General features: G+C 42.1%; 1 protein-coding gene across 4 annotated transcripts in view; it reads left to right on the top strand.

Moving 5' to 3' along the window:
- The window catches only part of FBXL20 (F-box and leucine rich repeat protein 20), a 113,702-nt gene extending 91,598 nt beyond the window's left edge, over positions 1–22,104 (top strand). For all 4 annotated transcript variants that reach the window (XM_053569443.1, XM_053569441.1, XM_053569442.1 and 1 more), the window contains 7 exons: positions 1,485–1,559; positions 6,100–6,230; positions 8,631–8,691; positions 13,120–13,164; positions 17,366–17,422; positions 18,906–19,118; positions 21,143–22,104. In XM_053569443.1, the coding sequence (XP_053425418.1) occupies positions 1,485–1,559; positions 6,100–6,230; positions 8,631–8,691; positions 13,120–13,164; positions 17,366–17,422; positions 18,906–19,118; positions 21,143–21,250 (690 nt within the window). In that variant the 3' untranslated portion in view covers positions 21,251–22,104. The remainder of the gene's footprint in view (positions 1–1,484; positions 1,560–6,099; positions 6,231–8,630; positions 8,692–13,119; positions 13,165–17,365; positions 17,423–18,905; positions 19,119–21,142) is intronic.
- Positions 22,105–26,838: the final 4,734 nt, after the last annotated feature.

Here is a 26,838-nt window from a genome sequence, read left to right as displayed (position 1 = left end):
AACAACGATACATGCTTACTAAAAATTAAAAGTGTTTTATTCTTAGAATAAAAGAATGAGAAGAATTAACATCTGGCCAACAATAAATTTTGGGGAGTGGGGGAGGTAACGTGGGGAGATATGATCATACTGAGGATACACCATCGGCAAAAAGAGTTTCATGCCATTAAATTTTTACTGAAATGAAAACTTGTCAGTTGTTAGTGCTGTTACTTTGAACTGGATAGACAAAGAAGGTAGTCTTGGCAATTTCCACTTACATTCTAACCACCAGGAGTTTTTCTTAAATGTGCCAAGTATGTAGCAGCCTTCGTTTTAGTGTTGATCGTTACTTCCTACCAGTCACATTTTAAATACACCATATTTTGTTACTAAAAACTTTACTGTCCCAGGGTTTTGTTTTTTTTTTAGAATATAAAAGAATAAGTTTATTTTATATTAGAGAAAGGTAAGAGAATGGGGGGAAGAGATGAGAAAGAGAGAGAGCGAGCAGAGAGTGAGAGAAGGGAAGATTGGGCATTATCTTAGTGTTTTACAGTGAAAACAGGAATTAACTAGATAGTACCTGGAGAGAAATGAGCAAGGGTTAATTTAAATGACAAAGTAGAACCAGGCTTGACCTTATTTTATTAATGGTAACTAAAAACATAACGTGGATTCCATTAAAAATGCCTTCATTCTTTTACCATGATAGGAGGGTTTCCATTATTTGAAACAGCTTAGGATATATGTACTGCCTTAAAACAACAGATCGAGCTTCTGGTTATTTATGAGATTTTAAAAATATTGATTGGAATGTATCATTATCATCAATTATTTATCATCTGCTCTCAGCACTGTAACCATGGCAATAAAAGTGTGAAAATTGGCTCTGCATCTGTAGCTCAAGCGGCTGAGGCACCAGCCATATACACCAAAGCTGGCAGGTTGGAATCCAGCCTGGTCCTGCCAAACAACAATGACAACTACAATCAAAAAATAACCGGGCCAATGTTGTGGCAGGCGCCTGTAGTCCCAGCTACTTGGGAGGCTGAGACAAAAGAGAATTGCTTAAGCCCAGGAGTTAGAGGTTGCTGTGAGCTGTCACACCATGGCACTCTACCCAGGGTGACAGCTTGAGGCTCTGTCTCAAAAAAAAAAGAAGAGGTGTGAAAATTATTTTAGCTTCGTAGTCCTGCAGCAAAATGCTGTGTGGTATATTTATAAGAACTAAAACCATAAAAATGAGGCAATATTTATGTCATATTTTCCTTGATCTAATGATAATATGAATTTGAATGTGGTCAGAAACTGATTTTTGAAATACTGAAAACCATGCTAATAACATGGATTACACTGTTACATGGTCATAGTTCATTGTTTGTGGTTAATTGTCCCTTCGTTACTTGTTGAATATATTTAGAATGCATTAATGAATGTCTATATTCTTAAATCTTTCTCCTTTAAACAATGTCAGTAATTATTTTTTCTCTTATTCTTTACAGCTAGAAGATGAAGCTCTCAAGTATATAGGTACACACTGTCCTGAACTAGTGACTTTGAACTTGCAGACTTGCTTGGTAAGCATTCCTTCCCGTGACTCTTCTGTTTCAGTAATTCATTTCTATAATATTATAGTAGGAGTCTTAAGGCCAGTGGTTTTTCCACTACATCCTGGATACACAGTAGACCCACATATTGGCAACACTCATTCCTAGCAGCTTTGACATAGGTAAGACACAGGGCAGGTTATGCTGAGTTCCAGATGAGGTAACTGTAACTCCATCCCTTTTCTTATCTATCTCCTTAAGAAAACTTTCTACCTTTTTAAATTAAACTCTTCACAAACTTCAGTATTTAAAATGCAGTCACACTTTATAACCAGTTAAGATGTGTCAGTGGGTCACAACTATGGGGAACCACTGATAAAAGATAACAAGCAATATGAGCTCTTTCAGTTATTAAGTAGTATCTGTCTGTGTTTAGCATTTTGGCTTATTCAGACTAACACCCTTTTTGTGTCTACCCCCCAAATTTCTGGATTTTACTCAGATAATTTGCTGAAATATTCACAGGCCTAGAATGTTAAGAATACACCTTTAGTGTTTCCCTCTTGCTTCTCTAATTACATGTATATGTTGTGTTGGAGTGAGAGCCCCTCCTAGAAAGAAAAAAGTTCACGGAAACTTTTCTGTGAGTTTAGTTAAGCTTTCTGCTTTTTATGCCCTTATCCTATTTGATCACTTGGAATTTGAGCGCACAGTGGTCATTTAGGTTAAAGGTGATAGGTAAAAGGCCACATTTTATAAAATTTAAGCAACTTGCCCTTGAAGGAAGATAACAGTAATAATTTATGTAGGAACTCTTTGAGATCGAGTTACAAGGATGACAGTCCTCTCTCTCTCTCTCTCTCTTTTTTTTTTTTTTTTTTTGAGATAGCATCTCCCTGTGTTGCCACCCAGGATACAGGGCAGTGGCATCGTCATATCTCACTGCAACTTCAGATTCCTGGGCTCAAGCAGTTCTGCTTAGCCTCCCAAGTTGCTGGGACTACAAGTGCACACCACTGTGCCCAGCTAATTTTTCAATTTTTGGTAGAGACAGCATCTTGCTCTTGTTTGCTGGTCTTGAACTCCTGACCTTAGGAAATCCCCCTGCCTTGCTCTCCATTCCTTTGTTTTAAAAAAATTTTTTTTTCTTAGGAGGCTGAGGCAAGAGAATCACTTAAGCCCAAGAGTTTGAGGTAGTGAACTGTGATGTCAAGGCACTCTACTGAGGGTAATATAGTGAGACTGTCTCAAAAAAAATATTTTTTAAGTAAAATTAAAAAAAAAAAAAAAGACGGGCAGCACCTGTGGCTCAAAGGAATAGAGCGCCAGCTCCATATGCCAGAGGTGGCAGGTTCAAACCAGCCCTGGCCAGAAACTGCAAAAAAAAAAAAAAAAAAAAACAGGGGCAGCACCTGTAGCTCAGCGGGTAGGGTGCCAGCCACATACACACTGGCTGGCGGGTTCGAACCCCGCCCGGGATAGCTAAACAACAATGTTGACAATTGCAACCAAAAATAACCGGGCACTGTGGCAGGCGCCTGTAATCCCAACTACTTGGGAGACTGAGGCAAAAGAATCGCTTGAGCCCAAGAATTGGAGGTTGCTGTGAGCTGTGACACCACAGTACTCTACCGAAAGCAACAAAGTGAGACTCTTGCTCCAAAAATAAAAGTTGGGTTTTTTTGTTTTATTCCAGTCAGGATTGCCACTTGAGGATTCTACTTCATGAAACAAACGTCTGGAAGAGTTTAACTTTTAAGCCTATCCAAAATTAGCGAATATGGCAGGAAAATTGTAGTCCTAGTAGGATCCAACTTGTTAAGATGTTTATGTGTAACTTTCTTTAAGAGATGTCTCCTTACATTGCCTAGGTTGGCCTGCCTTGAACTAGGCTCAAGCAGTCCTCCCATCTTAGCTTCCTGAGTAGCTGAGACTATAGGCATGTGTAGAGGTACCTACCTTGTAACTTTTTTTTATTTTTTGTAGAGACAGAGTCTCACTGTACCGCCCTCGGGTAGAGTGCCGTGGCGTCACACGGCCTCACAGCAACCTCTAACTCTTGGGCTTACGCGATTCTCTTGCCTCAGCCTCCCAAGCAGCTGGTACTACAGGCGCCTGCCATAACGCCTGGCTATTTTTTTGTTGCAGTTTGGCCGGGGTTGGGTTTGAACCCGCCACCCTCGGCATATGGGACCAGCGCCCTACTCACTGAGCCACAGGCGCCACCCCCTTGTAACTTTTTTTTAAACGTAACATCTTTGCATTTGTGTTCTTTCTCATTTTAAAATAATTTAAAACAAGATAATTGAAAATAATTATTTTTTCTTAAATACAGGGCCTTGCTCTGTCACCTAGGCTAGAATACAGTGGTGTCATCATAGCTCACTGCAACCTCAAACTCCTGGGCTCAAATAAGCCTAAAATAGTTTTCTTTTTTTTTTTTTTTGGAGAGACAGAGTCTCACTTTAGCCCTCGGTAGAGTGCTGTGGTGTCTCAGCTCACAGCAACTTCCAACTCCGGGCTTAGGCAATTCTCTTGCCTCAGCCTCCCGAGTAGCTGGGACTACGGGCACCTGCCACAACGCCCAGCTATTTTTGTTGTGGTGGTGGTGGTTTGGTCAGGGTGGGTTTGAACCTGCCACTCTCGGTGGCACCCTACCCACTTAGCCACAGGCACCGCCCAGCCTAAAATAGTTTTTTGTTTTGTTTTTTTTTTTGTAGAGGCAGAGTCTCACTTTATTACCCTCAGTAGAGTGCCGTGGCTTCACACAGCTCACAGCAACCTTCAACTCCTGGGCCCAAGCGATTCTCCTGCCTCAGCCTCCCGAGTAGCTGGGACTACAGGCACCCGCCACAACGCCCGGCTACTTTTTGGTTGCAGTTTGGCCGGGGCCGGGTTTGAACCCGTCACCCTCGGTATATGGGGCCGGCGCCTTACCGAATGAGCCACAGGCGCCGCCCCCTAAAATAGTTTTTTAAATAGTCCAAAATCGGGCAGTGCCTGTGGCTCAGTGGGCAGGGCACCAGCCCCATATACCGAGGGCGGCGGGTTCAAACCTGGCCCCCGCCAAATTGCAACAAAAAATAGCCGGGCGTTGTGGCGGATGCCTGTAGTCCCAGCTACTCGGGAGGCTGAGGTAAGAGAATCACCTACGCCCAGGAGTTGGAGGTTGCTGTGAGCTGTGATGCCATGGCACTCTACCAAGGGGGATAAAGTGAGACTCTGTCTCTAAAAAAATAAATAAATAAAATAAATGGTCCAAAATCATGTCTGAGTTAGACACAACTGTTTTATTTCCATAAGTTAGGATGTTCTTTATACTATTATTATAAAACTGAACTGTAGAACTAAATAAATGCTATAATTAATACAAGATTTCAACTATCATCCCAGGCTAGAGTGCCATGGTGTCCATCAGCCTAGCTCACAGCAACCTCTCAACTCCTGGGTTCAGCTGGCAAGGTGGCTCATGCCTGTAATCCTAGCACTCTGGGAGGCTGAGGCAGGTCAGTTGCTTGAGCTCATGAAATTGAAACCAGCCTGAGCAAAAGGAAGAACCTGTCTCTACTAAAAATAGAAAATCTGAGGCAAGAGGATCACTTGAAGTCAAGAGTGTGAGGTTGCTGTGAGGACTCTCAGGACTCTACCCAAGGCAACAGCTTGAGACTGTCTCAAAAAAAAAAAAAAAAAAAAAAGCTGTGTTCAAGCAATCCTCCTACCTCAACCTCCCAAGTAGTTGGGACAAAAGCATCTGCCACAACCCCTGGTTAGTTTTTCTATTTTTAGAAATACAGGCAGAGTCTCGTTCTTACTCAGGCTGGTCTCGAACTCCCGAGTTCAACCTGTCTTCCCACTTCTACCTCCCAGAGTGCTAGGATTACAGACATTAGCCACCACGCCTGGGTATTTGTAAATATGTTTACACTACTAAAATATTGTTATCCTTATGTTTTCTAAGTCTTAAAATTATTTAATTGAACCTATATCACGATGTGTCTCATGCTGGTCCCAGTCCCATTAGGATCCCATTAGAGCTTTTTTTTTTTTTTGTAGAGGCAGAGTCTCACTATACCGCCCTCAGGTAGAGTGCCGTGGCGTCACATGGCTCACAGCAACCTCTAACTTTTGGGCTTACGCGATTCTCTTGCCTCAGACTCCCGAGCAGCTGGGACTGCAGGCGCCCGCCACAACGCCCGGCTATTTTGTTGTTGTTGTTGCAGTTTGGCCAGGGCTGGGTTTGAACCCGCCACCCTCGGCATATGGGGCCGGCGCCCTACTCACTGAGCCACAGGCGCCGCCCCCCCCATTAGAGCTTTTAACAGTATCCCATTTAGAGCTTTTTCTCTTTATACCAAAACTGAGCATAAATTCTCTTGCAAACTAAATCAAAAGGAAGGCGAAGAAAGAAACAAAAGTGTGTTCATTTTCATTTAGGTCTGCTAACTGATTGAGACTGTCTTGATCTCTTTTTGGTGCTTATTTTCACAGAGGTATCATTTTTGCTTATTTTTCTTCTGCTAAGATACTAATGTCTGCGGATTTTTTTTTTTTTTTTTGCTCATTTTTTTAGCAAATTACAGATGATGGTCTGATTACTATATGCAGAGGATGCCATAAGTTACAGTCCCTCTGTGCTTCTGGCTGCTCCAACATCACAGATGCCATCCTGAATGCTCTAGGTCAGAACTGTCCACGGCTCAGGTAAACATTTCTTCTTTAGCTTAAAAAAAAAAAAATCAGGGAAAAGGGACAAAAACCTCCTTTACTCATATTTATTCCTTGGATCTTTGACATAGATAATGCAGAGTCATTACCCTTTTAGATGCCCACTTACCCACTTTAAACCTCATTTGATTACACGTAATTGGCATGAACCAAGGGTTAACAGTCCCCGAATTCCATTACTTGCTAACCATACTAGAAGAAAGATTAATATTTTATTTCATTACTTGAAAAAGAAATAAAAGTATTTTCTCTCATTAATGCTTTCATATAATTCCTTTTAAAGCTTTTTAAGGCCCATGCTGAGGTCATTTATATCATAGTAATGATGCCAGGTACCTAAGAAGAAATACTATATTTGAAAAGAAAAAACATCCTTGTAGGAGGACCACTCTGGTACTGATTCTTTACTTATCCTCTGTTCCTTTAGAACAACCTTATTTCTTATGGCTTCTTCTCTGCTTGAATATGGGATTGGCTGAATATTTGCTGAGAATGCTATGTTAGTATACACTCGGTGTCAAACCCATATTCTGTAGGCGTACACAAGACACTATAGTGAGTAGGAATGATACCCATATACCTTTTGTGTTTTTTAAAGCAAAACTTAATATAGCACTTATAAGTTAGACATTGTTTTAGGTAGTTTATAGATATTAATTTATTTAATCTCCATGGCACCGTGTAAGCATGTTATTATCTTCGTATTATAGATTAGAATACTGGAACACAGGGAGTTTAAGTGGTTACTCAAGGTATCACTGCTAGTAAGTGTAGGAGCAAGGATTCAAATCCAGGCAGTCTGGTTCCTGAGCCCATGAAACCATTTTTTTTATATATTATTACCATTGTACAGCAATAAAACTTTGTGAAGACTTTTTTTGGAAATCACTTGACTTAATCATAATTGTTGAAAGAATTTTTTCCTCTAATATTAGAATTCCTTAATAGATTGTAGACTTGGTCAAAGTTAGTAATATGAAAAGCCTAGAATAGAGTACTTCTCAGGAGCTTGGGAGGTATCCAAACCTCTCTAAAAATATTACACATTATCCCTTTCCATTTTAGACAAAAGGGGACTTCAGCTCCACGTTTCTGTATTTATTAGTGTTGTTAGAAAAGCTCTTAGGGCGGTGCCTGTGGCTCAAAGGGGTAGGGCGCCGGCCCCATATGCCGGAGGTGGTGGGTTCAAGCCCAGCCTCTGCCAAAAACTACCAAAAAAAAAAACAGGGCAGCGCCTGTGGCTCAGCGGGTAGGGCGCCGGCCCCGTATGCCGAGGGTGGCAGGTTCAAACCCAGCCCCAGCCAAACTGCAACCAAAAAATAGCCGGGCATTGTGGTGGGCGCCTGTAGTCCCAGCTACTTGGGAGGCTGAGTCAAGAGAATTGCCTAAGCCCAAGGATTTAGAGGTTGCTGTGAGCTGTGTGACGCCACGGCACTCTACTGAGGGCAATAAGATGAGACTCTGTCTCTACAAAAAAAAAAAATATATATATATATTCAGTAGTATTGGGGTAAAATACTCTGTAGGTATCTTAAATAAATAAAAAAAAAAAGAATGAATAGTAACAGAAAAGCTCTTAGAAGTTGTTTCAGTTATGTATTGCTATCCTATTAGATGTAGCGTTCATTTCTGATTAATTTTCAGCTGATAATGATTTCTTATATTTAGCTTTAATTTTTTCATCTTCTGTAGTAAGTAATTTGTAAGGAAACATGTATATGTTCTTTGGTACCATTGTACGGAGGTCACTTTTCACAGAAAAGAGCTGCTTTTGGTTTTCCAGCCCTGTGATTGTTATTTAGCAGTTGCTGAATAATAGGAGAATGGCTGCCAGCTCAGCTTCCCTCTCCACTGGGCCTCTCTGGGAGCCGGTGGGAGGAAGCAGGAAGCTTTCATAAATCTGGAATTTCATATTTGGGACAAACCTGTAATTAAGGTTTTTAAAAAGCTATTTAAATCTAAATGAACCTACATCTAAAACAGAAAGAAAATAATTTTCTTCAGATTACCTGAAATAGAGTATTTATCTCCATTTCCTTTGTTTTCTAGGAGCAGGCTGCCCTCTGGGGGTAAGCGGTATGCCATCAAGAAGGCTTTTAATGCATTTCATGCATTTTTACATTAACTACAAGCTTCAATTATTTTCTTCTGTGTTCTTTCATTGTATCATCCTGAAATGTGGTATTTACAGGACTGCTTTATGATGACTCCATAAAAATGAATGACAAGATCTATATACAGAGTTGCTTACCTGTTAATGTCATTCTATATTATGAAGTCCTTAGGGAATAAATTATTTTCTTAAATTCTTAACTGTTTTAATAAACCCAGTTTTCAGAGACCAAGCGCTTGACTTTCATTTTGTTTTTTTAACAGAATATTAGAAGTAGCGAGATGTTCTCAGTTAACAGATGTGGGCTTTACCACTCTTGCTAGGGTAAGTATCTCCTTTGGGTTCCATAGGTTTTGTTTGGGATTTTTATTTCTTCCTTTTACACATGTAGTTTTTATTTTATTTTAATGGAGTTAGGGAGTATAAATGTTTTGTGTTACATGGCTGAATTGTATAGTAGTGAAGTCTTAAGTTTTTGATATACCCCTCACTTTGAATAGTTAGTGTTCCTTGTACTCAATAGGTAATTTTTCATCCTGCAGCCCCTAATGCCCTTCCCTTTATGACTCTCCAGTTTCCATTATATCATTTTGTATGACCATGCTTACCCATTCCTTGGCTCTCATTTTTAAGTGAGAATATGCGGTATTTGGGCTTTTATTCCTGGGTTACTTCACTTAGGATAATGGCCTCCAGTTCTATACAAGTTGCTGCAAGAGACATTATTTCAGTCTTTTTCATGGCTGAGTCATGTAGACCACATTTTCATTATCAGTTGCTGGGCATTTAGGTTAGTTCCATCCCTTTGAAGTTGTGAATTGTGCTACGATAATAAACTTAGGTGCAAGTGTCTTTTTTTATAAAATGACTTCTTTTTCTTTGGTAGATTCTCAGTAGTGGGCTTGCTAATTGAATGGTAGATCTACTTTTAATACTTTAAGACATCTCCATACTGTTTTCCATGGAGGTTATATACTGATTTGCATTCCCACAAATAGTGTATAAGTGTTCCTTTTTCACCTCATCCAATCTATTATGTTTTTGATTTTTTAGTAATGGCAACTCTAACACAGGGTAAGGTGGTATCGCGTTGTGTTTTCGTTTGTTTGTTTGTTTGTTTTGTTTTTTGCAGTTTTTGGCTGGAACTGGGTTTGAGCCTGCCTCCTCCAGCACATGGGGCCAGTGCCCTACTCCCTTGAGCCACAGGCGCCACCTTGTTGTGGTTTTAATTTCTATTTCTCTGATGATTACTAATGTTGAGCCTTTTAAAATATATTTGTTGGCCATTTGTTGTGCTCCTTTCGAAAAATATCTTTTTTTGTTTGTTTGGTTTTTGAGTCTCCCTTGTCACCCTCAGTAGAGTATTGTGGCATCTCACAGCAACCTCAAACTCTTGGGCTTAAGTGATTCTCTTGCCTCAGCCTCCCAAGTAGCTAGGACTACAAGCACCCACCACAATGCCCAGCTATGTTTTTGGTTGCAGTTGTTGTTGTTTAGCAGGCCTGGGCTGGGTTTGAACCTGTCAGCTCCGGTGTTATGTGGCTGGCGCCCTAGCTGCTGAGCTATATGCGCTGAGCCTGAAAAATACCTTTTTTTTTTTTTTTTGTAGAGACAGAGTCTCACTTTATCGCCCTCAGTAGAGTGCCGTGGCATCACACAGCTCACAGCAACCTCCAACTCCTGGGCTGAAGCGATTCTCTTGCCTCAGCCTCCCGAGTAGCTGGGACTACAGGCGCCCACCACAACGCCCAGCTATTTTTTGGTTTGCAGTTCAGCCAGGGCCGGGTTTTGAACCTGCCACCCTCGGTATATGGGGCCGGCACCTTACCAACTGAGCCACAGGCGCTTTCCATCAGGTGGCACCTGTGGCTCAAAGGAATAGGGCATGGGCCCCATATGCTGGAGGTGGCGGGGACATCTTTTGCCTGCTTTGTTTCTTGTTGTTTTTTTGTTTTCGGATTTTTTTTTTTTTTTTTTTGAGACAGAGTCTCACTGTGTTCCCTGAGTAGAGTGCAGTGTTTTCATCATAACTCATTGCATTGTCACATTCCTGGGCTCAAGCGATCCTCTTGCCTCAGCTTACCTACCAAGTACCTTACAGGCATGTGCTGCCACACCTGACTGATTCTTTTATTTATTTTTTTTTTTTATTTTTTTTTTATTTTTTAATTTTTTTATTAAATCATAAGTGTATACAATGATATGATTATGGGGCATCATACACTCACTTCATAAACCATTTGACACATTTTTATCCCAGTGGTTAACATAGCCTTTCCGGCGTTATCTCAGTTACTGTGCCAAAACATTTATATTCTACATTTACCAAGTTTCGCAAATACCCCTGTAGACTGATTCTTTTATTGATAGCACAGATGGTGTCTTGCTCTTGCTCAGACTGTTCTCAAATTCCTGACCTCAAGCGATCATCCTGCTTCAGCCTTCTAGAGTGCTAGGATACAGGTGTGAGTTACTATGCCTAGCCTATAATTTTTTTGGTAGAGACAGAATCTCACTTTATTGCCCTCGGTAGAGTGCCATGGCATCACATAGCTCACAGCAACCTCCAGTTCCTGGGCTTAGGCGATTCTCTTGCCTGAGCATCCCAAGTAGTTGGGACTACAGGCGCCTGCCACAGCACCTGGCTATTTTTTTTGTTGTTGCCAGGGCCGGGTTTGAACCCACCACCCTCAGTATATAGGGCCAGCATCCTACTCACTGAGCCACAGGTACCACCCCTGGCCTATAAATTTTTTTAATTGAATCTATATTTTTGACCCTTCTTGAATAGTTTTTTTATTTCAGATTAATATGAGAATACAAATGATTAGGTTACATTGGTTGCATTTGTTAGGTAAAGTTCAAGCTGTAGTTGAGTCCTTCACCCAGGGCATATGCTATATACCCTTACACCTTACACTGTGTGAGTTAGGTGAGAGCTTGCTAATCCTCCTCCTTCCTCCCTTTCCCTCAGACCTACAGTCATTCATTAGTCGGTGTTTTATAGTTCTTCTTTTTTTTTTTTTTTAATTCTTTATCTTCAGTGAAACTTCACCAGCAGGGTGGGATTTTTGTTTCAGAAAAATGATCAGCAAGGGAAATGTAGCATGGTAGCAGAATTGGGAATGTGAAACAAAGGGAAACTCTTCTGTGGCTGGTGTTCCTGAGCATTCTCACACTAGCGCTACAGACTGCTCTGGAAATGCAGAAATACATTAAAGAACATGACACTCCTTCATGAGACTTGATTCTCTACAGTTTCATAAGATGATAAAATAAGCAGGGACTTCTGGTTATTTTGGGAAAGAAACTTAATTGTTTATGTGACTGGTGGATAAGAATAAGAAAACACAGGTCCAGCTGAGCACAATGGCTCATGCCTGTAATCCTAGCACTCTGGGAGGTTCAGGTGGGAGGATAGCTTGAGCTCAGAAGTTTGAGACCAGCCTGAGCAGGAGTGAGACCCTGTCTCTACTAAAAACAGAAAAACTAGCTGGGGGGTGTAGCGGGCACCTGTGCTCCCAGCTACTTGGGAGGCTAAGGCAGGAGGATCTCTTGAACCCAGGAGTTTGAAGTTGCTTTGAGTTATGATGATGCAATAGCACTCAACCTAAGTCTGGTTTTATTTATTTTTATTATTATTTTTTTAAGACAAAATTTCACTCTGTCGCCTTGGGGAGAGTGCCCTGGTGTCATCATAGCTCACAGCAACCTCAAATTCTTGGGCTCAGGCATCTTCTTGCCTCAGTCTCCTGAGAAGCTGCCTGCCACAACCCTTCGCTAATTTTTCTATTTTTAGTAGAGACAAGGTCTCACTCTTGTTCAGGCTGGTCTGGAACTCCTGAGATCGGATGATCCACCTACCTCAGCCTCCCAGAATGCTAGGATTAAAGGTGTGAGCCACCATGCCTGGCCACAAGTCATCTTTTAAATGGAGAGATTTTAAGAGATTTCCCTATTCTCCTGAAGATTTTAATATTTAGAGTGGTTTATAAATTACTATTCAGTAATAGTACTTAGGCTGGGCAAGGTTGCTCACGCCTGTAATCCCAGCACTCTGGGAGGCCAAGGTGAGTGGATTGCCTGAGTTCATGGGTTCGAGACCAGCCTGAGCCAGAGGGAGACCTCATCTCTGAAAATAGCCGGGCATTGTGATGGGCACCTGTAGTCCCAGCTACTTGGGAGGCTGAGGCAAGAGAATCACTTAAGCCTGAGAGTTTGAGGTTGCTGTGAGCTTTGATGCTATGGCACTCTACTGAGAGCAAAAAAGTGAGACTCTGTCTCAATAAAAAATAAAAATAAATACAACAAAAATTACAAAAATGAACAAAAAAGAAAAAGAAAATAAAAACAAAATAATAAAAAGAGAAATAGTAATAGTACTTAAAATTATACAGACTTTGTCCAGTGTTATGAAACAGAGGGAAGGTCATTTGCTATTGGATAGATTGATGGGAATACTAATTGGGTAGGAGCCAGCACATGACAAGTTGCTTTCCACCCTCCAGAAGAAACAATTTTCATTAAATTATTTATGGCTGAAACAATCTCTGTATTGGCCCAATATAAATGTTCAGCAAATTTATTCCCTTGCACTTAAAAGATATTAGATACTTTATAAATGTGGAATAATTGTGATCAAAGCCTTTTAAAATATGTAAAGGAATAAGGTAAAAAATGAAATTAAAATAACAGCAACTCTGTTCTTGTTTTAAATGTTTTTACTGTAATGTTTGATTTTACACTTTGTAGAATTGCCATGAACTTGAAAAGATGGACCTGGAAGAGTGTGTTCAGGTAAGATTGTGGGTTTTAATTCAGAAATATAGTATAATAGAAACTTAACTTGCGGCTCAGTACCCATAGCACAGTGGTTAAGGCACCAGCCACATATACCAAAGGTGGCGGGTTCAAACCCAGCCTAGGCCAGCTAAACAACTGCAACAAAAAAATAGCTGTGCATTGTGGTGGGCGCCTGTAGTCCCAGCTACTAGGGAGGCTGAGGCAAGAGAATCACTTAAGCCAAGAGTTGGAGGTTACTGTGAGCTATAACACTACAGCACTCTACTGAGGATGATATAGTGAGACTCCGTCTCAAAAAAAAAAAACCCAGAAACTTAACTTGCTTTGGCCACTTCTTTAAACTTCACTCTTGTGTAAAGATCTTCATTTGCGTGTAGTAATGGTATTAATAAAATGGGGCCGGGGGGAATAACTTAGATAATACATGTACATCAGAATGTCCAATTCCTTGCCCTAGCGTAGCAAGGGCACTGTAGCCTCTGGCAGCATTGATGATTATCCATTTATTGAGATGTCTTCCAGGTACTCTGGGCAGAGGTACTCATGGTATATGTGTTAAAGAACTATAGAAATGGGGGTGGCGCCTGTGGCTCAAAGGAGTAGGGCGCCAGCCCCATATGCCAGAGGTGGCAGGTTCAAACCCAGCCCTGGCCAAAAAAAACTGCAAACCCAGCCCCAGCCAAAAACTGCAAAAAAAAAAAAAAAAAAAAAAAGAACTATAGAAATAGGAGCAGCACCTGTAGCTCAAAGGAGGGCGCCAGCCCCATATGTGGGAAGTAGCGGGTTCAAACCCAGCCCTGGCCAAAAAAAAACTGCAAAAAAAAAAAAGAACTATGGGGCGGCGCCTGTGGCTCAGTGAGTGGGGCGCCGGCCCCATGTGCCGAGGGTGGCGGGTTCAAGCCCGGCCCCGGCCAAACTGCAACAAAAAAATAGCCGGGTGTTGTGGCGGGCGCCTGTAGTCCCAGCTGCTCGGGAGGCTGAGGCAGGAGAATCGCGTGGGCCCGAGAGTTGGAGGTTGCTGTGAGCCGTGTGACGCCACGGCACTCTACCCGAGGGTGGTACAGTGAGACTCTGTCTCTACAAAAAAAAAAAAAAGAACTATGGAAATACATGCCATCAATTACTTTGCCAAGAGAGAAAAGGTCCCAAAGTATTTAGGCCATAAAGCTATTAAAATATATCCTTAGACCAACAGTTATAACACTAGTAAATTATTAAAGCCCCATAAGACTGGTCTATAACACCACCTTCTATTGGCTTTACTGTACTCTGGATCCCTTATATCACTTCTCCTGGGACCTGAGACTGTGTGGAACTCAGCCCTTAGGGGATACTGACCACCTTATCAATTACCAATTTGAAGAGCTTTGAGATTATTTATTGACTCCGGAGAAACTTTGAAGGGGAAATTCCAAAAGGAAGTTAGGACAATGAATTTAATGGCAAAAAGAAAGGAAGATACTTCTGTATCTGTAAGGGCCACTTTTAAAATTACTTGTTGTGCAGGCGGCGCCTGTGGCTCAGTGAGTAGGGTGCCAGCTCCATATACCGAGGGTGGCGGGTTCAAACCCATCCCCAGCCAAACTGCAACATAAAATAGCCAGGCGTTGTGGCAGGCGCCTGTAGTCCCAGCTACTCGGGAGGCTGAGGCAAGAGAATCACCTAAGCCCAGAAGCTGGAGGTTGCTGTGAGCTGTGTGACGCCATAGCACTCCACTGAGGGTGATAAAGTAAGACTCTGTCTCAAAAAAAAAAAAAAAATAAAATAAAATAAAATTACTCGTTGTGGGCGGCACGTGGCTCAAGGAGTGGGGCGCCGGTCCCATATGCCGGAAGTGACAGGTTCAAACCCAGCCCCAGCCAAAAACCACAAAAAAAAAAAAAAATTACTTGTTGTGCAGACACTATTTAGCAGGTATTGCCTGAGCTCATGGGTTCAAGACCAGCCCAAGCAAGAGTGAGACTCCATCTCTAAAAAATAGCCTGGTGTTATGGTGGATGTCTCTAGTCCTAGCTACTCGGGAGGCTGAGGCAAGAGAATCACTTGAGCCCAAGAGTTTGAGGTTGCTGTGAACTGTGATGCCACCGCACTCTACTGAGGGTGACAAAGAGACTCTGTCTCCAAAAAAAAAAAAAAATAGGCTCGGCGCGGTGGTTTATGCCTGTAATCCTAGCACCCTGGGAGGCCCAGGCGGGTGGATTGCTTGGGCTCAGGAGTTCATGACCAGCCTGAGCAAAAGCAAGATCACCACCCCCCACCATGTCTACTAAAAACAGAAAAACTGGCAGTGCCTGTAGCTCAGTGGTTACAGCGCCTGCCACATACACCCAGGCTGGCATGTTTGAGCCCGTCCCGGGCCTGCTAAACAACAATTGTGGCAGGTGCCTTATAGTCTCAGCTACTTGGGAGGCTGAGGCAAGAGGATCGCTTTAAGCCTAAGAGTTTGAGGTTGCTGTTAGCCATGGCACTCTACCCAGGGCAACAACTTAGGACTCTGTCTCAGAAAAAAAGAAAAAAAAAGAAAAACTGAGGCAAGAGGATTGCTTGAACGTGAGTTGGAGGTTGCTGCAATCTATGACGGCATAGCCTGGCACTCTATCAAGGGCAATAGCTTAAGACTCCCATCTTAAAAAAAAAAAAAAAAAAATGGTATGATGGCATGAGCCTGTAGTCCCAGCTTCTTGGAACTGGAGCTGAGGAAGGAGAATCACTGAAACCCAGGAGTTTGAGGTTCCAGTGAGATGTGATGATGCCACTGCATTCTAGCCTGGGCCACAGCAGAATACTCTGTCCTCCCTCCTAAAAAGAACTATTTACTGGGTATAGTGGCTCCACACCACTAGCAAACTAGGGAGGCTGAGTGGGGAGGATCTGTTGAGCCCAAGAGTTCAAGACCAGCCTGGGTGGCCACATGTAAAAACAAAAAAGTTACTTAGATAGACCAAATACCTAAAAATTTCAGGATGTTCCAATATTAATTTTTTTCATAGAGCACATCTTCTGATTCTTTTCTGTTATGTTTCTAAGTCTAATGAGTAGTACTTCCAGTGATAGATTTTGATTTATTTCAAAAACAAAAGAGAAATTTATTCATTTTATTTTTCTGAGACAGTCTCACTTTGTGGCTCTTTGTAGAGTGCTATGGTGTCATAGCTCACAGCAACCTCAAACTCTTGGCCTCAAGTGACCCCCTTGCCTTAGCCTCCTGAGTAGCTGGGACTACAGGCACCCACCACCATGCCCAGCTGTTTTTAGAGATGAGGTCTTTCTCTGGCTCAGACTAGTCTCAAACTTGTGAGCTCAGGCAGTCCACCCACCTCCCAGAGTGCTAGGATTACAGGCGTGAGCCACCGTGCTCGACCTAACAAAAGAGAAATTTAAACAGTGCTGTCCAAAGATGAAGAGTAAAGATGTGTTCAAGCCTATCCTGGGTGAATTCTTATAGAACAGGTTCAGGTAGCTGATGGGCTTTAACCCTTTAGATTCTATTATTTGATGATTGCTTATCTAGCTGTCTAGACCAGACATGTATCTAGACCAGAAATGTAGTCAAGAATGAGGTATGAGGCGGTGCCTGTGGCTCAGTCGGTAGGGAGCCAGCCCCATATACCGAGGGTGGCGGGTTCAATCCCGGCCCCGGCCAAACTGCAACCAAAAAATAGCCGGGCATTATGGTGGGCGCCTGTAGTCCCAGCTGCTCGGGAGGCTGAGGCAAGAGAATCGCTTAAGCCCAGGAGTTGGAGGTTGCTGTGAGCTGTGTGAGGCCATGGCACTCTACCGAGGGCCATAAAGTGAGACTCTGTCTCTACAAAAAAAAAAAAAAAAGAATGAGGTATGAAGGCTGTGCAAGATGACTCACACCTATAATCCTACCACTCTGAGGCTGAGGCAGGTGGATTGCTTGAGCTCAAGAATTCGAGACTAGCCTGAGCCAAGAGCAAGACTCTGTCTCTAAAATAACCCAGGTGTTGTGGTAGGCACCTGTAGTCACAGCTACTTGGGAGGCTGAGGCAAGAGAATCACTTGAACCCAAGAGTATGGGGTTCCTGAGGAGCTATGACGCCACGGCACTCCACCCAGGATGACAAAAGTCAGACTCTGTCTCCAAAACTAAATAAGTAAATAAAAAGAATGTGGTATGACCTGTGATTTTATTTGGAGTTACACCTAAAATAAACTTATGTGTTTCTTTCAGATAACAGATAGCACATTAATCCAACTTTCTATACACTGTCCTCGACTCCAAGTATTGGTGAGTTCAACTTTCAAAGTTTTATATATTTGGCTTGACCCCCTATCTCAGTGGTTAGAGTGCCAGCCATATACACCGGGCCTGCTAAAAAAAATAGCCAGGCGTTGTGGTGAGCTCCCAGCTACTTGAGAGGCTGAGGCAAAAGAATCACTTAAGCCCAAGAGTTTGAGGTTGCTGTGAGCTGTGACGTCACAGCACTCTACCCAGGGCAACATAGCAAGACTCTGTCTCAAAAAAAGAAAAAAGTTTTACATATTTATTGGATTTAATCCCAAACTTTCCACTCGGGCAGTGCATGTGGCTCACTGAGTAGGGCGCCAGCCCCATATACCAAGGGTGGCGGATTCAGCCCCGGCCCCTGCCAAACTGCAACAAAAAAATAGCCAGGCGTTGTGGCAGGCACCTATAGTCCCAGCTACTCAGGAGGCTGAGGCAAGAGAATCGCCTAAGCCAAGAGCTGGAGGTTGCTGTGAGTTGGAGGTTGCAGTGCCACCCTCAGTACAGTGCTGCTTAAGCCCAAGAGCACTGTACTGCGGGCAGCAAAGTGAGACTCTTGTCTCTCTTAAAAAAAAAAAACAAAAAACAACTTTCCACTTAGTGTCTGGCCACCACTTAGTGGAGGGATGCTTCTCCAAATTGACAGCTTACTGATGATCAAAGGAGGACCTTTAAGTGAAATGGTATCTGAGATAGGACCTGGAAAAGTTAAATGTTTTTTTCCAATCAAATGGAACCAATCAAGGCTTTGCTGGAAGAGATCTTGCTATTATTTGCAATGACACTGTCAGAAGGCATTCTGGTTAATTGTTCTGTAGCCAAGTTTACTTCTGGTTTGGTGGCACATTACTGTCCAAAGTTGGGTTAGGTCTTCTAAATTTTCCAGAACCAGGAAGTTAAGGAAAATTGACAGATGTTTTAATTTTATTTTGTTCATGAACTAGTTCAGTCATTACACGAATTATAAAATATATTTGTGGCTCATGCCTGTAATCCCAGCACTCTGGGAGGGTGAGGCAGGCAGATTTCCTGAGCTCATGAGTTCAAGACCAGCCTGAGTTAGAGCGAGACCCCATCTCTAAAAATAGCCAGGCCTGTGGCAGGTGCCTGTAGTCCCAGCTTCTCGGGAGGCTGAGGCAAGAGAATTGCTTGAGCCCAGGAGTTTGAGGTTGCTGTGAGCTATGACACCATAGCATTCTACTGAGGGCTACAAAGTGAGACTCTACAAAGAAAAAAATAATAATAATAATAATAATATACATATATATGTATATATATAAATATATTTAGAATAACACACAAAAACATCAGTCATTGATTGCTGAAAGCATAACCCCTGTAACTCCAGTTTGCATCCTTCATTTTATCACATGGCTCTACATTCATCAAAATCAAACCAGAAGGTCTCCTTTGTGATTTTACACATCTCTGGCTAATGGATATCAAAAGATGTTTCAATATCCTTACTTACTCTGTTTGGCTGCAGAGTCTGTCTCACTGTGAGCTGATCACAGACGATGGAATTCGTCACCTAGGGAATGGGGCCTGCGCCCATGACCAGCTGGAGGTGATTGAGCTGGACAATTGCCCTCTAATCACAGATGCATCTCTGGAGCACTTGAAGAGTTGTCACAGCCTTGAGCGGATAGAACTCTATGACTGCCAGCAAATCACACGGGCTGGAATCAAGAGACTCAGGGTAAAGATGGCTGCATACCTCTCCAGCTCTGATGTTCTCAGCACTCTTGCTTTGCTTTTCTTCTTCTTTTCTTTTTTTATTTCCAGATTTAGATTCCTGTTATTTTTGTAGTTAACTGGATATTTAGCAAGGAAAAAAATGGAGTACAAACCTAAATGTAGTTTTTTCCTATGGTTACAGATGGAAATTTAGGAAGAAAATGCCCAGTGAAGGAAAGTAAAGTAGCAGACACTACTCCTCCCAGCAGACACTCTGTAACATCCAGTGCTTAAACACAACTTCAGAGTGGGAAAAAGTACATGCTTCATTTTGATTCAAAAAGAAAGAAAGGAATAGCATAAAGAAAATGTTTGGGATTTAAAATTTAATTTGTATTTCCTTTTGACGTCAGACCCCTTTCCTGGGGTTTTTATTTTTTAAGTCAATAAATGGAGTAGATTTTTACCTTTTCTTTTGACCCCATCCTCCATAATAGAGAGATCCGTGAATAGCCAAATGATTAGAAGACATGTTACATGCAAAAAAGTTATAAAAAGCTGAATGAATCTGTATGTTATTCTGTTCAACAGACTTTTATTAGAACATCAGCTTCATACCTGATGTGGGAAAGACACTGCTAAATTAGACCCTTACCACTGACTTCTAAAAAAAAAAGTCCTTGTTGACCATGTGGCCTTGAGCAAATAGAACACCAGACCTCGGCGTGGCTCCTGTAGCTCAGTGACTAGGGCACCATCCATGTATACTGGGGCAGGCAGGTTCGAACCCAGCCCACGCCTGCCAAATAACAACTACAACAAAAAAAAGCCAGGTGTTGTGGCAGGTGTCTGTAGACCCAGCTACTTTATATTTAACTTGGATATTTAGCAAGGAAAAAAATGGAGTACAAACCTAAAGGTAGATAATTTTTTCCTGTGGTTGCAGAGGCTGAGGCAAGAGAATCCCGTAAGACCAAGAGTTTGAGGTTGCTGTGAGTTGTGACACCACGGCACTCTACCAAGGGCGACATAGTGAGACTCTGTCTCAAAAAAAAAAAAAAAAAAAAACACCAGACCTCATCTTGAATTCCAGTTGGCCTCAGATCTTCCTCTCCCCTCAGATATAGAGGACAGAGAACATATCTGCACTGGGGAAGCCTTGTAACCATATTTCTTTTATACCAAAAAAGAAAGAGTACCAATGTGACCTCCTTATACTAGAGTTCTAGATCTCCTGGCTGTCAGGAATTTTCTATCTCTGAATCCTCAGGAGATAGCCAGAGATCTGTTATCTGTACTTCAAGTCAATGTAGCTATTTATGTACATGTCTAGACTGTAGACACCTAAGACCAGGATCCCCATTTTGACCATTTTTGTGCTCTTCTCACTTAAGTAGCACATTGCCTTGAACATAGTAGCTGCTTAGAAATAGTAGTTAAGATTAGAATAATATTGTTAAAAGAAGATAATGGGTTTCTTTTTTTTTTAATTAGAAAAGGTGTAATCAACAATGACTTGGAAAAAAAATAAATTTACATATCTTTTTCCATCTATGGGAATCCAACTGGAAATTCCTTCAGGACAAAATAAGAAATTAGTATGATGTTTTTCCCCATTTTATTATTAAGGAAACAAGCGGTGGCTCACGCCTGTAATCCTGGCACCCTGGGAGGCTGAGGCAGGTGGATTGCCTAAGCTTACATGTTGGAGACCAGCCTGTGTCAGGCACCTTAGTCCCAGCTGCTTGGGAGGCTGAGGCAAGAGAATCACTTGAGCCCAAGAGTTTGAATTTGCTGTGAGCTACAACACTAGAGTGAGACTCTGTCTCCAAAAAAAAAAGGAAGCAAGTACCAAAGTTATAATCAGGTCATTTTGAACAGCCTAGGTCGAAACCAAGTAGAACCCATTCCTCTGAGCATCCTGACCAGTGCTTATCCTCTGCCCTGTTTTCATATTCATTCAGTCCCTTGGTGGTTTTTCTGAAAAGCAACATTGTAGTTTCTGTTTCTGCCCTCTTTCTCAGTAATGTTTCTGTCTTGTTTCAGACCCATTTACCCAATATTAAAGTCCACGCCTACTTCGCACCTGTCACTCCACCCCCATCAGTAGGGGGCAGCAGACAGCGCTTCTGCAGATGCTGCATCATCCTATGACAATGGAGGTGGTCAACCTTGGTGAACTGAGTATTTAATGACACTTCTAGAGTTACCGTGGAGTCTCTCCAGTGGAAGCAACCCCAGTGTTCTGGGCAAGGGTTACCAAGTGAGGGCAGTGTCCAGATCTCCAGAGCCACACATACACACCTTCATCCCCATCCACTCACACTTTGTGACCATGAGACTGAAGTTCATTCTGGCTTTGTCCAGTGGATTGGTAAAACTTAACCATTCCTATTGGAGGTGCCCAGAAGAAAACCATAGGCCAAGGTGGAGGGAGGGGGCATTCCAGCAAACCCGGTGTTACTGCTGCTGTGGTTTCTTTACTTTGTCAAAGGGTTTCTTTGGGGATTTTGATATAGCAACTGCAGTCCTCCAGGGTCAAGAAAAGCATGGAAAAACACTATATGATATCCAGGGACCAGAAGAAAATTTCTTTGTATCCTAGAAATGGTAGCCATCTATTGTGACTACAGAACTTCTGTGCTTCCTTGTTTCCATGCCAACATGCTGAGCATGCTCACAAAGAAGGCTCGTCCATTCCTTGTGTTTTGGTATTTGGCCCAGCGGTTTCCTAGTGATTGCATTGAAATCACTGTGGTCCAAATGTGATTACTTATTCACTCAAATTGTCACTGTCTGTAGCGCATGTTGTGCACTTGTCTTCCGTTCTCTGTTGCTCCCTCCCACACTCTTGCTCAGTCTGTCACCTGTTCATAGTCTGCCTATTCACACTCAGTTGTTACTCTTTCGCTGTTGTGTTTACAGTTTGCATTTTGGATAATTAGTTGGGGTTACCAAACATTTATAAAAGACATTATCAATAAATATTTTTTTAATTCTAAATTTTACTGTTAGGGGACCCTGCCTGAATCTTTGCCAATATGAAAGGAAACTATAAAAAAAAATCAAGAAAAGTTACAAGAGGAAATTGAGCTAAAACTATTCTGTTGACAAGAAACTTTGCCTTTTGGTTTCTGTTGTATCTTGTGACATATGATAATTTGCATGATATGCTCAGTATTTCCCCTGTATATTTTTCCTTCTGTCAGACTCCACCAATTTAATAAGGAAAGCGAGAAATGTATTATTAGGAAAAAGTGGAATGGCAAATCCCAAAATTGAACCTGGAAGTCCCTGCTACCCAAGTTCAGACATTAATGATGAGCATTATCATATGTTCACTGAAATCTAAGTGTGATCAATAGGATCTCTGACCTGTGTCCATGAGGTGATTTTGCATTAGCAGGGATGCTGCTAGGGTACCTGTACAGTCTAGTCAGTCAGTTGCTCTTGTTTTCCCTCATTTTAGCCTATCAGAGATACAAGATTGGCCCCTTAATAGCTAGTCAGATGTATGTCAGTGTTAAAAATATTATATCTAATGTTGGTGCCTCAAAGGACCAGGACGTTTTTAGAACCTGTCAGTCATCCCTCTCCTGCTCCACACTTCCCTGAATGAAATGTGAGAGTAGACAGCTGAAGGATTTGAAGCAACTGAAAGAGAACATTGAGAGGAAGTAGGGGTGTCTCCCCCAGCCTGGGCACCAGAACGGAGAGGAGGGGTTCAGTACCCAGAGTCAAGGGTCCAAGAAGAAGCATGCCCAACCATGAAAATCATAGAGGATGAGGGAAATAAAATGAGTTTCTAAAGACAAGAAGTAGATTTCTAAAACCCAAGATTAGAAACCTAATGTGATTTTTTTTTCACAGGATAATTTTAATGTTTGCTCTTTTAGGACATTAATGTGCAATCTACTATAATATTAGATTATCTTCTGTATGATTCAGACTGTTAAAAGGCTTATTATATTTTTATTTTTAATAGACAAGCTCTCACTGTTTTGCCCAGGCTGGCCTCAAATTCCTGGACTTAAGTGATTCTCCCACTTTTGCCTCCCAAGTAGCTGGGACTGTGGGCATGTACCACCACATCTAGCTTAAAAGGCTTGTTGTAATGCTACAGTTGCTGGTTTTACCAGTATATTTGAGAATAAAGTCTTATTTATTTCTCCATTGATCTTGAAGCCAATCAGATGAAGGTCCTAGAAGTCTATACTAATCTTCATTATTTAGCATTAAATTTATCTTTAAATCCTATTTTATTATGCCCCTTTGAAAGCTCAAACTACTTGTTTTTTCATTCCTCCTTCCCCTTAGCCTCTTTTCAAATTACCTTATAAGGAATATACTTTTTAAAGTGAGACTCACTCTCTTGGCCACATACCCCATGCATACAAATCCACACATGAATGCATGTGCACTTCAGTCTTAGTTGATGATATTCAGATCCCCAGGTCACATGTTCAGATAAAACTAAAGAAAAAGGCATATTTAGGGGCCATCTATTCTGAAAGTATAAGGGTTTTCCTGTTTGTTTTGTGCCTAAACAAGTTGCCCATAAAACCTGGATTGATTAGTGAGTATGGATTTGGATTGCCCAAGTTTAGGTTGTTAAGAACCTAACAACTGGGCGGCACCTGTGGCTCAGTCGGTAAGGCGCCGGCCCCATATACCAAGGGTGGCGGGTTCAAACCCAGCCCCGGCCAAACTGCAACCAAAAAATAGCCGGGCGTTGTGGCGGGCGCCTGTAGTCCCAGCTACTCGGGAGGCTGAGGCAAGAGAATCGCTTAAGCCCAGGAGTTGGAGGTTGCTGTGAGCTGTGTGAGGCCACAGCACTCTACCGAGGGCCATAAAGTGAGACTCTGTCTCTACAAAAAAAAAAAAAAGAACCTAACAACTTCTTTACAAATTTAAAAGACCCTGTGCACTAGTTCTTGAAGATCTTAGACATGCTGCTTCTCTACAGAAAGGGTATACCCACATGTAGGTTCACATGGACTTGGGCTCATGATCCTTCCTGTTAAGGCAAACTCTAGCCTGTCTGGGTTATAAACAGAGTTAAGTGAGAGAGAACAAAGACCCAGAGTATGTAGCACTGCCTTGTTTGTAGTCGAGGAGAAGCCTTGTTCCCTTCTCAAGAAAACTTCAGAATCAATTTTGTATGGTTTATTTTAATCTAAATAAAATGTGAATTTTGGTTATTAAAAAAAAACACTTCAGGACCATCAAGCTTGGAAACAAATACATTTTTAATGCTAATTTGCAGCCTGTGCCAGCTGATGAATATGCTAGGCATTGAGAACACAGAACATGGTAAGTTTTGGTCAGGTAACATCTGAACATAATGTTTCCTGTCTCAATATCCAGAATACCTTCGAAAATTCCATGAGGCTTAATATAGGGAAAAATTCTTCTTAGGAAAAACTTACTGGTCGGGTGGTACTTGCGGCTCAAGGAGTAGGGCGCCAGTCCCATATGCCGGAGGTGGCAGGTTCAAACCCAGCCCCGGCCAAAAACCACAAAAAAAAAAAAAAACTTGTCCACTTGTCTTAACTGTAGCCACTCAGAAAATGCCTTTTGTAATGAAAAAATATGGAGTGAACAGAGAGAAGAGATTTAGAATAAGGAAGAAGGTATTCTCACAGTTATTGCCATAAATCTACAGGTGGGCCTGAAGGAGGAACTGTTGTTGTATCTCTGGAGAAAACTGTTTTCTCACTTTGTTGCCCAGGCTAGAGTGCTGTGGTACAATCATAGCTCACTCAAACTCCCCCCTCTGCCTCCCAAAGTGTTGGGATTCCAGGTATTCCCACTTGGGCCTGGCCTACAGAAAGTTCTTAAACATCCAGATCTAGCCAGGCGTTGTGGCGGGCGCCTGTAGTCCCAGCTACTCGGGAGGCTGAGGCAAGAGAATCATGTAAGCCCAAGAGCTGGAGGTTGCTGTGAGCCATGTGACGCCATGGCACTCTACCGAGGGCAGTAAAGTGAGACTCTGTCTCTACAAAAAAAAAAAAAAAAAATCCAGATCATCTCTTTTCTTATCAGCCTTTCCCCTACTCTCATACCTTAAATTTTCCAGCATCACTTGTTCCATCAATGTGTTTTACATCCTCTTCATTAGGCCCATTGGGGTGATTCTACCTTTTGTGGGGGGAGGTACTGATTTCCTCCATTTCCTTCTCTTACCCATCCATGCCCTCTATTAAAGCCTCCATATCAACCCCAGTAATGCTCCAGTCTGGCTGCCTCTTTGGATCCTTGTCCTGATCCAGAGGCTAATATAGGCACCTTTAAATTCACTGTCAGGTGGCCTTGGCCATTTTTCACTGGATGGTCTTTATGTTTGCTTACTGATCTGAATTGACTTTAAAACCAAACTGTTGGATATGAGGAATAAGGGGATGTGGCTTTAGCCTTTTTTCCAATATTTGGCATATGAAAGTACATTGTGCTTTTTGTAAAAAAAAAAATTTTTTTTTGTTTTCCTCTTTATGGGATGTAAAAGTTTTCTTCAGATGGTTTTTATAGGCTAGACATGGTGGCTCATGCCTGTAAACCCAGCACTTAGTAGGGCAAGGTGGGTGGATTGCCTGAGCTCACAGGTTTGAGACCAGCCTGAGCCAGAGCAAGACCCCCTCTCTGAAAAATAGCCAGGCATTGTGGTGGGCACCTGTAGTCCCAGCTACTTGGGAGGCTGAGACAAGAGGGTCACTTGAACTCAAGAGTTTGAGGTTGCTTTGAGCTAAGACACCATGGCACTCTACCAAGGGTGACCAAGTAAGACTCTGTCTCAAAAAAAAAAAAAAAAAAAAGTGGTTTTTGTGGCGGGCGCCTGTAGTCCCAGCTACTTGGGAGGCTGAGGCAAGAGAATCGCTGAAGCCCAGGAGTTGGAGGTTGCTGTGAGCTGTGTGATGCCACTGCACTCTACCGAGGGCCATAAAATGAGACTGTCTCTACAAAAAAAAAAAAAGAAGTGGTTTTTATAAATTGACAGTCTGATTTCTGCATCCGTTATGTTGGTTTACCAGACATAAGTCATACCTCTTGTATCAGACATTTTAGAGAGAAACCTGGTAAATTTATAATGCTTTATTTTGGGCTTTCCACACTATTTGAATAGTTCAACATACCCATAATCCTTCGGTAGCTAAATTCTTCTCTTTCTTCTAATCTTCTAATTAAAATGCATTGTTAATGGCTTGATAGCTTACTAATGCCATGGGGGCCTAAAGAAAGTAAGTGCTGGAAGCTGTCTTGGTTTGAAGTTGTTAGGCAGTTTGAAAGTGTCATTGGAAAGAAGAGTGATTTTCAGCCTGCCCGTGTGGACAGTATATTTTTATGTAACTGTGTTTCTTGGCCACCGAGTGTTTATTGTACAGAAAGTCACTGTCTGCTCAAGCCAGTTGTCACCATTGAAAGGAATGGCTTAAAGGAAATTGCTCTATTTTACCGTTTCCCTCCTTATGTGCATTTTTTTTTTTTTTGAGACACAGTCTCACTATGTCACCCTCTGTAGAGTACTGTAGCCTCACAGCTCACAGCAACCTCACACTCTTGGGCTTTAGCAATTCTCTTGCCTCAGCCTCCCAAGTAGCTAGTACTACAGGTGCCCACCATTACGCCTGGCTATGTTTTGTTGTTGTTGTAGTTGTCATTGTTGTTTGGCAGGCCCAGGCCAGGATCAAACCTGCCAGCCCCAGTGTACGTGGCCAGTGGCCAGCACCCTAGCCACTGAGCTACAG

The sequence above is a fragment of the Nycticebus coucang genome, chromosome 18, assembly GCF_027406575.1.
Source record: "Nycticebus coucang isolate mNycCou1 chromosome 18, mNycCou1.pri, whole genome shotgun sequence".
NCBI classification, from domain to species: Eukaryota; Metazoa; Chordata; class Mammalia; order Primates; family Lorisidae; genus Nycticebus; species Nycticebus coucang.
This window is presented reverse-complemented; position numbering and strand designations above follow the sequence as displayed.